The sequence below is a fragment of the Melanostigma gelatinosum genome (genome assembly GCF_949748355.1).
Source record: "Melanostigma gelatinosum genome assembly, chromosome: 9".
NCBI classification, from domain to species: domain Eukaryota; kingdom Metazoa; phylum Chordata; class Actinopteri; order Perciformes; family Zoarcidae; genus Melanostigma; species Melanostigma gelatinosum.
This window is the reverse complement of record NC_136642.1, coordinates 1721966-1734576: the sequence shown is the minus strand read 5'-3', so window position 1 is coordinate 1734576 and position 12611 is coordinate 1721966. Positions and strand designations below refer to the sequence as shown.

The 12611-nt window shown below is 46.7% G+C and overlaps 1 protein-coding gene across 1 annotated transcript in view; it reads right to left on the bottom strand.

Moving 5' to 3' along the window:
• The window catches only part of LOC306782639 (NACHT, LRR and PYD domains-containing protein 3-like), a 46957-nt gene that overhangs the window by 27828 nt on the left and 6518 nt on the right, over positions 1-12611 (bottom strand). Inside the window, exons 2-6 of the mRNA XM_079276082.1 lie at positions 12111-12352; positions 11687-11904; positions 9643-11431; positions 1680-1853; positions 876-1049 (exon numbers count right to left, since the gene is read on the bottom strand). Coding sequence (XP_079132208.1) covers positions 876-1049; positions 1680-1853; positions 9643-11431; positions 11687-11904; positions 12111-12124 — 2369 coding nt within the window. The 5' untranslated portion in view covers positions 12125-12352. The remainder of the gene's footprint in view (positions 1-875; positions 1050-1679; positions 1854-9642; positions 11432-11686; positions 11905-12110; positions 12353-12611) is intronic.

Below are 12611 nucleotides of genomic sequence, written 5' to 3'. Positions count from 1 at the left end.
CATTTGTTGTGTGATAGAGATATTTATTCATTGTGTTTAGTAACTTTGATCATTTACTGAAGAAAACCTGATGGAGAATACAAGATGAAAATCTAGAATATATTATATTTATGTCAAATAAATAATAATATAACTAAATATTTTTTTGGTGTCTAACGATTTATGAACATTGTTTTGCAACTCTTGGTTTGTTGAGGCTTTTTTTTAAAACAAAAAGCTCAACATTGTTGTTTTTATAGAATCTGTGTTTTCCAAAGTTGTGTATTTTTACGATGATAAAAAGTGAATTTGGTTCAGAGGATTATGTCGTATATGATCATATGTCATCTGGTGTTTTACCTTCGACTGTTGAAACTATCTTGGTCCAGATTGTAGAAGAAGAAAAGCCGATCCGTCCGATGTGTTCTCTAAACGATATCAACGAGTTCCATCTTGTTTTCTACTCTCCTTTTTTACCGTGAACACTGCGATGCTTTGTTTGGTAAGTCAAACATAGATTTTATAAATATGGATGATGCACAAAGACTGAGATGGCTGTTTAAAAGTGGAACATATAACTTAGCCAGGTATCTGCAGAAAGTCTGGAAGAAGAGGAAAAAATAGCTCTTTGCCAAGTTTGTGTTTTTATTTTCTTCTTCATGTTTTGTATTTTCAAGACCAGAAGATGTCTGGAAAAAAGTGGTGTCTTGTAATCCCATGTGGGACGGAGCAAATGTCAGGCAATAAATGAATAAATATGTTTTATTTAAATCTACAGCTCAACGTTTCTCTGCCACAGTCAATGAACTTTTACTACCGCTGAGGCTTTAAGGTCCTTTAAGATCAGTATAATATCAGCTTCATGTCTGCACAGGAGGAGAGAATGTTGGACTGACCTCAGAGTCTCCAGTCTGCAGTCTGGACTCTCCAGAAGGTCACACAGCAGCTTCACTCCTGAATCCTTCAGGTTGTTGTCACTCAGGTCCAGATGTCTCAGAGGTGACGTGTTGGACTTCAGAGCTGAGGCCAGAGAAGAGCAGCTGACCTCTGACAACCTGCAGCCCCTCAGTCTGAATGAAGGATCAATGATGTAGATGAAAATCAGGTCATGGACAACGTGAGTCTGTGGACATTCACTGCCTCTACGTTTTGTCATTTGGAGCAACACACATTTCTTTGTGCTCAGAAAAATCCTAAAAATATATGAAGCAAAGATGTGAAACCCACAGACTGAATATAAGATGTGGACGTGCAACCAGTGAACAGGAAGTGAGCATATCTGGACTGAGGAGGAGACGTAGAGACACCGTATACGTCTCTGGTGTCGACCTGTCAATCAGCGTGTAGCCCCGCCCTAAAGCATCCCCTGCTTTATGGTCTGTGTGACTCTAAATGGACCATAATGTACTAAATGAACATCATGCTGTATTGAAGAAGACTTGAAACTAGAGATTGAGACATAAACTCATGTTTACAATGTTTACTGAGGGAATAAATCAAGAGAGAAGTAGAGTCATTTTCTATAGACTTCTATACAACCAGAGGAGTCGCCCCCTGGTGGCCACTAGAGAGAATGCAGCTTTAACACGTGAAGCTTTGGCTTCATGTTTAGGAACTGGAGGTTGGTGCTTGGGGAAACCTCAGTCAAGGATTTGTAGACATACAAAAACAACGAGACCATGTACAGTCAGTGAACTGACCTCAGTGTCTTCAGTCTACAGTGTGGACTCTCCAGTGCAGCAGACAGCAGCTTCACTCCTGAATCCTCCAGGTTGTTGTCCCTCAGGTCCAGCTCTCTCAGATGGGACGGGTTGGACTTCAGAGCTGAGGCAATGACTTCACAGTGAGTCTCCGAAAGTTCACATTCACGAAGTCTGTCATGGCACAAATATTTGTTCAATGTAACTATGAAAGAGGACACTTCATATTTACTTCATGCATTTGATGACAAAAGAAGTTCTCGTATTCGATTTGAAATATTACGAATATATTACATACTAATATTAACTAATGGAGGAAAAAAGTCGTCTGTTGTCACCAAGAGCTCTACATTACCTGAAAGCAGACAGAAATGTGTATAAATGTATGTGTATATTCCACAGACTATAGCTGCTGCTATGATGTTAGCATAGCACGAATCAAACTCAACTCCATTCAGAAAACAAGCATTTAAAAAGTTGTTCTATTTCATCCTTACTGACCGCCAGAGGCAGTGCTTAACACTGGATGTATCCCGTCTCGCGCATGCGCAGGTCGAATATTTATATCAACAAAGTCACGTGTGACCTCGGATGACCACCGTCATCTATAAGTTCCGGTGTCATCCTGAGCTCAGTCCTTTTTTTCTTCTCGCGTCGCAGGTTAGCTACCATGGTAGCATAAACAAGGATGTGTCTACGATCAAGACATATTAGAGCTCGTCGCTGTAGCCTTGTGACTACCGGTCGGAGTTGCGGTTCTCTCGCCCTCCAAAGGCTGCGACGAGCTGTCCCTCTTCAGAGGGAACGGTGTGTTCGCCGTTCGGACATCGAGCCCCGGACTGGTGAACGCCCCTATCATCGGTCGTCACCAGTCTGATAAGGGTCAGCTAAGTCGTGATGACAGCAATCGGTAAGATCGATTAACATTGTTTTCTATAACAGTTGTTTGTTCCACGGTTGGCAGAGTGCTTCCGCTCTAGTAATCGAGTGGCGCGCTAACGAGAGCGTAGAATTACGCTGTCGGCCCGCCCTTCACAGTGTTACGGCTATCACAGTTAGCAGAGTGTTCCTGCTCAGGCAAACTTTGTGAGACACTAGTCCGCATTGGCGTTGTGTACATGGAGATTTAATCTTTACATCTGACGTAATTCGCAGTTAGCAGTGTCTTCACTCAGGCTAACTTGGATGCTAGCTGGGACTGCGTCCATCAACTTTGTAAACCTTACGGCTGTCACAGTTAACAGAGCGTCCTCGCTCAGGTTAACTCAGTGGAAAACTAGCTAAACAAAGCTGATACTGGGGCTGTAGCCATCAACTTTGTATCCTTACAGCTGTCACAGTTAACAGAGCGTCCTCGCTCAGGTTAACTCAGTGGGAAACTAGCTAAACAAAAGCTGATACTGGGACTGCGTCCATCAACTTTGTATCCTTACGGCTGTCACAGTTAACAGAGCTGTCACAGTTAACAGAGCGTCCTCGCTCAGGTTAACTCAGTGGGAAACTAGCTAAACAGAGCTGATACTGGGACTGCGTCCATCAACTTTGTATCCTTACGGCTGTCACAGTTAACAGAGCGTCCTCGCTCAGGTTAACTCAGTGGAAAACTAGCTAAACAAAGCTGATACTGGGGCTGTAGCCATCAACTTTGTATCCTTACAGCTGTCACAGTTAACAGAGCGTCCTCGCTCAGGTTAACTCAGTGGGAAACTAGCTAAACAAAAGCTGATACTGGGACTGCGTCCAGCAACTTTGTATCCTTACGGCTGTCACAGTTAACAGAGCGTCCTCGCTCAGGTTAACTCAGTGGGAAACTAGATAAACAAAGCTGGTACTGGGGCTGTGGCCATCAACTTTGTAGTATTACAACGATCACAGTTAGCGGAATGTGCTCGCTCAGGCTAACTCGGTGAATGCTAGTTATACTAAATCAACATGGAGGTTGTGCCCATTGATGGTTTTGACGCATTACGGCTGTCGAGTTCGCTCCGGCTAACTAGACTAAGCTAATACTCGGTGTGTCCATTGATTGTTGTAAACATTATGGACATATCGGTAGCGGATATCAGTTAGCAGAGTGCCCTCGCTCAGGCTAACTGGTAGCACACCAAGAGTTACAGCACCTGTCCAAGTGGAGAGTGTCCTCGCACTGTAAGGACTGTGGGTTTTTTTGTCCGTTTTCACAGTAGCAGAGTGCTCTCGCTCAAGCTAACTGGTGGGACACCAATATCTGCAGCAGCTGTCTTAGTGAAGAGTGTCCTCGCTCCCCTCTCACTGTAAGGACTGTGTTCTTTTTGTCCGTTTTTCACAGTAGCAGAGTGCTCTCGCTCAAGCTAACTGGTGGGACACCAATATCGGCAGCAACTAGTTTAGTGAAGAGTGTCCTCGCCCCTCTCACTATAAGGACTTTGCCTGACCTGTTTCCACAGTGGCAGAGTGCTCTCGCTCAAGCTAACTGGTGGGACACCAATATCGGCAGCAACTATCTTAGTGAAGAGTGTCCTCGCTCCCCTCTCACTGTACGGACTGTGGTCTGTTTTGTCCGTTTTTTACGGTAACAGAGTGCTCTCGCTCAAGCTAACTGGGGGGACACTAATATCTGCAGCAACTATCTTAGTGAAGAGAGTGGGCTTAGAGAGTGTCCTCGCCCCTCTCACTATCAGGACTTTGCCTGACCTGTTTCCGCAGTTGCAGAGTGCTCTCGCTCAGGCTAACTGGTGGGTCACCAATATCCGCAGCGGCTGGCTAAGGGAAGAGTGTCCGAAGGATCACTCGCCACTGACTGCCCCCTGCCTGTTCTCTCAACATTCAGCAGAGCGCTCCCGCTCGGACTGATTTGGAATTCCGCATAAACTAGTGGGACAAGGGTTCCACCAGAATCGCGGCCATGTTCAACTCTCCCGGCTGTAGGACCTGTATAGCTCCTCTTCAGCCGGAGGACGGCCCTGACCTCTTGCCCTAGCAGGGAGAACCCAGGCAGGACCTGCGGCATCACGCCTTGAGCAGTAAGGTCTGCTAGGCTGGCCGAAGTGGAACACCTGATGCGGGAGGTCTACCTCCCCCTGTCTGGGCAGCTGAATCCAGACCAACCTACCCTGGTCATTGGTATGGCGCTTGCACGCCGGGCATACACAGCAGCTGGAACATCCACCTGTGAGTGCCTTCTTCAGGCACCTTCCCGCCCTCACCACCTTTTCTGTTCCTCCCTCCGAGGAATATCTGAGGGAGTTGCGTGCATGGTGGAGACACCAGGGCTCTCTCCCGCCTTACATCAGACCATGCAGGAGGTGGCAAATCTGGCCTTGCACGTATGCCAGCCAGTTAGACGACTATGGCGTCCATCAGTTTCCCCTGAGGAGATTCTGAGGCCCGATGCCAGGTGCCCTCGACCCAATGTCGGGTCAAAGATGACCTGCTATCCAGGGCTTAGGACACAGCAGCGCTGTGCACCGTATCGACAACTCCCTCTCCCACCTCAGGCTTTCCCTCGCAGATTCTCTGCAGCGGGCTACTTCGACGCTTCTGCTCAGTGATGCTTCATTGCAGGCGTTTGCGCTCATATCGAGGGAACGTGGCTGGTTCAGACTCGTCGCCAGGTTTGGCTGGCGCAGTCACCCCTATCTGAGACATGTAGGAGGACCCTCCATACTGTCCCAGTGGAGCCTGGTGAGCTGTTCGAGTCAGCTGCTGTACAGGCGCTTCAGCGGACTGTTAGAGCTAGCCAGACCAGGGTCCCATTTCTGGCCCACAAGGCCGTTTTCTCAGCCTCCAGCTTACCCTAGTAGCCGCAACAGGCCTCGGCGTCCTGCTGAGAGGCCGGACCGCTACCTATACAACCCTACTTACATCCCCGTCCCCCCCGGCAGGGGTGCCAGGAGATGTCTCCAGGCCGGCTGTCGGGGTTCTTTCTCCCATCAGCGGATTTCCAAGGGAGAGTGGTTCACGTCTATCGACGCCTGTTCCCATGGTGCATCACCACAACTTTCAGTCCTGGGTGCTTCCATTCGGACTCTCCCATCTCCCCATGGGTGTCCACAGTGTGTTACTGCTGTCCTTTCCCCCTGCAATCGCAGGGCGTGAACATACGGCCGTACTTAGACTGGCTGACCTAGGCGCCGTCCCGGCTTCAGGCGCCACAGGACACTGCTCGCCTTCTCTCACGTGGCCCGGTGGGCCTCAAGGTGAACATGGAGAGGAGCTACCTGAGCCCTTCTCAGAGCATAACCTTCAGTTAGTGTGGCCTGTCTGTCGCCCCAGTGCGGATGGCTGAACAGCCTTCACTTGGATGCCAAGTGGCACAGATACAGGGCAATAATATTATCGAAACAGTGTCTATTCATCTGTTCACTATCCCCATGGAGGGAGTGCATATCTGGCGAACAGTGTCCCAGGAACCGAGCCCCAGGGGCTCGGTTCCATTCCACCAGGAGATTGTCACAACAGTTACCTGCCTCTCAAGGCGGGTGCAGGGTGACAGAACGGGACAGCCTGGGGGCAGTTGTCTGCTGAAAGACCGCAGGTCCAGGTTCTAGAGCTAGCGCTCGAGCACTTCCTTCCATGTTTGAAGGGAAAGCATGTGCTTGTCCGGTGGACAGCACCTCTGCTGTGATTTCCCATGAACTATCGATGGGGCACCAGATCTGCAGAAGTTGCTACGGGGATCACCGTGGCCTTCTGACTTGGGAGGCCCCTCGCCTGACCAGCCTGTGGGCACTGTACCCACCAGGAGAATGGTACAAGGTTGTGGTTTTCCTGTTCCATTACAAGCCTCCACCGGGAGAGTGGCGGCTGCATCCAGACGTGTCGACCCACTGCCCCCACTGGGTCTCCCTGACGGGGGGGACCAGCCCTCTGGGTCAAGATGCCCTGGCTCACACGTGGCCAGAGGATCTTCTTTGTGCCTTTCCACCAGTCCCTCCGCTTTTGCTATAAGCTTGTCAGAGTTCTTCCCCGACAGGATGGATCTCCTGTCGCGACTAGAGGGTCGGATTTGGCATTCCAATCCCTGCCGCCTTCAATTAGGGGTCACGGGAGGGCCCGACCGGATGCTGAGTGGCTGCATAGAACCAGTCTGACGGACTATTCTGAATGCCAGTGCGCGGTCTACCTGCCTGCAGTACAAGAAACAGGTGGAAGCTGTTCTCCGACTAGTGTGCGGCTCAGAACAAGGTCCCAGTACAGCGCCCCGTGCCTGCGGTACTGAGTTTCTACAGTCTCTCCTGGATAAGGGCCGGTCTCCCCTGCATGGGACCTACCCTTGGTACTGGACAGCTTATGCTTGTCCTTTTGAACCCCTGGCACAGGCGGAGCCTAGATGGCTATCAGCAAGTCGGTTTTCTCCTTGCTGTCAATTCAGCTCAATGTGGGGGCGAGCTGCATGCCCTATCAGTGGAAGAATCATGTCTGAGGTGGAACTCAGATGGCTTGGGTGTCACTTTCTGGCCTAAGGCAGTGTTTCTCCCAAGGGGGTGGATACGTTCACATATAAACCGGCCTATCCAGCTGGCAAAGTTGACTGCCTCTGGCGGTCAGTAAGGATGAAATAGAACGAAAGTTACGAACGTAACTACGGTTCTATGAATCCTGGATGACCGCCAGAGTTCTTGGTCACTCGGAATCCCGTGAACTCGCGAGAAGATTCCATAGGACTGAGCTCAGGATGACACCGGAACTTATAGATGACGGTGGTCATCCGAGGTCACACGTGACTTTGTTGATATAAATATTCGACCTGCGCATGCGCGAGACGGGATACATCCAGTGTTAAGCACTGCCTCTGGCGGTCATCCAGGATTCATAGAACCGTAGTTACGTTCGTAACTTTCGTTTTCCTGTCGTAACGCTGCCAGACCTAACAAGGCTTCAGACTTCTTACAAATCAACATCATTATGTTGTTATTTCAGCATCGATGTTATCTGGTTATTGCAATTGATTTACAGCAAAATCTGAATATTTTGGGTTCATACACCTCATAAACCAGGCAACATGTCAGTGTCAGTCATCACACCCAACTTTTCACACATTCCAAATCCAAAATATGTTCACAATTCCATTTGATCAAAAGTTCTTGATTTCACAAAATATTTGATCTAACTCAAATACTAAAGTGTCTTAACTATGAAGGTCCATATTTGGGTACAGGTGTGACATTTAAGCCTGCAGTTTAAACAATGTAGGTGATGAAGCACACAGTACTCAAACTTGTTTTACCATTGCTTCACGTATGCAGTAACAATGTTCACTTACAAAGACAAATACACTAAAACGCACAAAACAAAACAGATGCTGCTGAAAAAAGTATTACCGGTAGTTAAAAACAATGAATAGTGACTAACCTTTAAAACATGCACCATGCACTATTTCATTTTGTTTCTATTCAGACTACATAGTGTATAAACACAGAGCTTCTTTCAGAGGGGCAACGATTCATTCTCATGAACAGACATCAGCCAGGTTGTAGAGCAGGCTGTCAAACTCATCTTCTCTGGGCCACATCAGCATCACGCTCCCTCAAAGGGCCGGTTGACTGTAAGACTGTATCACTAACTTCTCCTAACATGTTGTTCAATAACTCTCTGCATTTGATTATTGTTTATTCAAGTGTAAACATATTGTACATGCAGTTATATAAATGAGAAATGATATTTAAACACATTTCTGTTGTTATAACAAATCATTTTAATTGAGGGTTCAGAAACCCACATGACTCTATCAAAGATCAAACTATTAAAGAAAATAACAAAGACAAATATCAAACACAAGTTCTGACATTAACTTTGTTCAAAGCTGTTTGTTCACCTCTCTGCATCACTAATGTTCCTCCCTGTCGTCGTCCTGTGCATGCAGCTACATCCAAGAGCTGCTCACTGAGAGTCAGGTCTGATGAACATGATAGATGATGTATCCGTGTTGTCTGTGCTTTCATCAACAGTTCATTACAAACACAAGTACCTGCTCGTCTCTCAGCTAGCTGTGTTGTTAGATTGCTGCTAGTTCATCAACTCGTCTGCGATGGTGTTTCTTCACAAACTGACATTTGTAAAAGTCTGTATCTGGTCGGAGCTCTGCTCACATACCTTCAGCATGCACTGGGCTGTAGCTGTGTCAATATATTCTGCTGTGATTGCAGTCTGCCTTTTAATTCTTGGACATTACATTTTCTTCCCTCTGCATCAATGTTTCTCTTCGTGGACATTTTGGGATTATTTGTGGATCTTTTTCAATCGTTGGAAAACCTCTTTTCGGGCTGTTGCCTCTCCTGTCCACCTGTTGTGATCGTTTTAATGTCGGTACACAGACAACATGCTGTCTCATCATTTAAACTTTCTATCTCATAATTTAGACCATGGGGATACTTTTATTTTCAAGTCTAACTTTTAATTATTTTTCCAAAAAAACAAAAAAAAATCATTTTTTTAAATTATTACTTTTTTTTTGCTGGCGGATTCGCGGGCCACATAAAATGACGTGGCGGGCCGGATTCGGCCCGCGGGCCTTGAGTTTGACACGTGTGTTGGAGATGAACCCAGTATCTACACTGAATACGTTCACCGAGCACCGCCAGATGTTATGAACACTGCGTTTGGTTTCCCGCCACATCTGGGACAAGGGGTCTAGATCAGCACTGACTAAATATCTTGTAAAAAAGCTTCGTAATAGATTTATCTTTGGTTCAGAGGGTATGATTTAAAAATGGTGTCATATTTAATCTCATTATGTAGCCAAGATCTTCCTCTGTGCCAGTTTTTTGGTTAATTTTGTAAAAAAGAAGTAAACAAGTGAAAATGAAACACCTTTACATTTTGTATTATCTTGTCATTTGCAATCGCCTTCATCTTTTTAAGTGTTGATTGTAAAAATAAATGTTATTTTTCAGTAAAACGCATTGGTGTGATAGTTTGTATATTTGAAGGTTTAAACTACTGATCTAAACTGATTTATTAAGTTAATCACATCTGGACTTACACAGCTTTCTTGCAGTTCCTCACAGCTGGAATGAGTCTCCATCGCCCCTCATATGAGGTGTTGTACTTCTTCAAGTCCAACTCATCCAGAACCTCTTCTGACATCTGCAGCATGTAGGCCAGAGCTGAGCAGTGGATCTCTGAGAGTTTCTTCTCCGATCGGTTCTCCGACTTCAGGAACTCTTGGATCTCCTGATGCACCGAGTGGTCGTTCATCTCCGTCAGACAGTGGAAGATGTTGATGCTTCTGTCAGGAGAGATTTCATAACTGTTCATCTCCTTCAGGTTGTTGATGGCTCTCTGGATGATTTCTGGACTGTTGTCCGTCTGACCCAGCAGGCCTCCTAAGAGTCTCTGGTTGGACTCCAGAGAGAGGCCATGAAGGAAGCGGACAAACAGGTCCAGGTGACCATTTTTACTTTCGAGGGATCTCTCCATGGCTCTCCTCAGGAAGTCCTCCAGGGCTGGGTAATAATCCCTCCCCATGAAGTCCTTCAGTACCTCTGTCTTCCTGTTTGTGAAACAGTGGAACATGTAGACTGCAGCCAGAAACTCTTGAACACTCAGATGAACAAAGCAGTAGACAGTTTCCCCGAAGATCACGCTCTCTCTTTTGAAGATCTCTGTACAAACTCCTGAGAACACCGAGGCCTCCGTGACATCAAGACCAACCTGCTCCAGGTCTTCTTGGTAGAACATGATGTTTCCTTTCTCCAGATGTTCAAACGCCAGCCTCCCCAGCTTCAGAAGGACTTCCCTGTCAGCCTCCGTCAGCTCCTGAGGACTCGTCTCTTGTCCCTCGTGGTACTTCTGCTTCTTCCTCTTTGTCTGGACCAGCAGGAAGTGTGAGTACATGTCAGTCAGGGTCTTGGGCAGCGCTCCTCTCTGGTCTGTAGTCCACATGTGGTCCAGAACTGTAGCAGTGATCCAGCAGAAGACTGGGATTAGACACATGATGTCGAGGCTCCTGGATGTCTTGATGTGTGAGATGATTCTGCTGGACAGCTCTTCATCACTGAACCTCCTCCTGAAGTACTGGTCCTTCTGGGGGTCGGTGAAGCCTCGTACTTCTGTTACCCTGTCAACACGTCTACGAGGGATCCGATTGGCTGCTGCAGGTCTGGAAGTTATCCAGACGAGAGCCGAGGGAAGCAGATTCCCCTCGATGAGGTTCGTCAGCAGCACGTTGACCGATGCCTTCTGTGTGACATCAGACACGACCTCATTGTTGATGAGATGCAATGAAAGTCTGGTTTCATCCAGACCATCAAAGATGAACAGAACTTTACAGACAGAGAGCTCCTCTGCTGTGATCTTCTGTAATGTTGGATGGAAAACATGGAGCAGCTCGAGAAGACTGTACTGCTCATCTTTGATCAAGTTCAGCTCCCTGAACGACAGCAGAACCACCAGACTGACATCTTGGTTCTCCAAACCCTCGGCCCAGTCCAGAGTGAACTTCTGCACCGAGAAGGTTTTTCCAACGCCGGCGACGCCGTTGGTCAGAACGACTCTGATGGGTGTCTGTTGGTCTGGTGAGGCTTTAAAGATGTCGTGGCACTTGATCGGAGCGTCATGGAGGATCTTCTTCTTGGAAGCTGATTCAAGCTGCCTCACCTCATGTTGGGTGTTCACCTCTTCACTCTGTCCCTCTGTGATGTAGAGCTCAGTGTAGATCCTGTTAAGGGGGGTTCCACTTCCTCTTTTATCAGTTCCTTCAGTCACATGTTCACATCTCCTCCTCAGACTGATCTTGTGTTCATCTAAAACCTCCTGTAGACCACAATCTCCTGAATGAGAAGGAGAAATGTGAGACAATCAAATGCTCGGACAAAACAAGGACAGAAAATCAGGTGGCTGTCTGTTAAATGGGCTGTCTACCTACCTACCTGTCTACCTACCTGCCTCTCAGGAATGTAAACTCGTGGTGTCTTGTAATCCCATGTGGGCAATAAATAAAACTAATACATTTATTCATAAAAATGGTTGAGGCCACATCTATGAATCATTCATTGGCGTCTCCATGCAGCAGAGAGACATCTTACTTTGCACAGTGCTGGTCCCAATGGCTGTCTGCAGTCTAGATCTTTTTCCACACTGGGGACAGGAGGAGTCCCCTGATGAAGCAGACTGGTCCCAGTACGAGGTGATGCACCGTCTGCAGAACCAGTGTCCACAGCTGGTAGAGACGGGATCCTTCAGGACGTCCCGACACAAAGCACAGTGGGACGGCTGCTCCTCCTCGGGGTCATGAGCCTTCTTCCTGTCTCAGTGGAGACCAACACATTCTTTACAACACATTTTATATTCATCATGAGGTGTTTGAAGTCACTTTAGAATACAATTTTAGAATTTGTTGAAATATTTAAAATATGAATCATTCCCCAAATATGCGAGACAAGATCTTAAATAAATAGAACAAAATCAAATCACAGACCTCTACCGTGTAACTACATAAAGGTTTATTACCGTTGTGGAAGCATCGTCTCAGGTCACTTCTGTGAGCAGTCTCTGTTGTAAAGCTGATAAAAGCTCTCCAGATTTGCTGACATCATCAAACCGTTTGCCACTAAAGTTCTGATGACGGGTTGTTATGACACATGTCGCCCGTGGGTGCACAGTAAAATGGCCGCCAGAGACCGTGTTTTCTGCTGCTGAACTTTATGGAAGATTTCTGGCAAAACGTTTAAACTCCGTTGATGAGAGAATTTCTGTAAACAGATAAGAAGAAATACAAAAGAAACATTAAAGAAGTGTTACTGGTTTAATGGACGCTGGTGTTGAGCAGATAATGTCTTTAAATGTATCTGTTTCTGTACATCATCAACACAAAGGAACACTTCATCCTTCAGTTTATCACAAACATTCAACATCAACACATAAAGGAACACTTCATTCTTCAGTTTATCACAAACCTTCATCATCAAAAAATAAAGAAACACTTCATCCTTCAGTTTATCACATTCATCA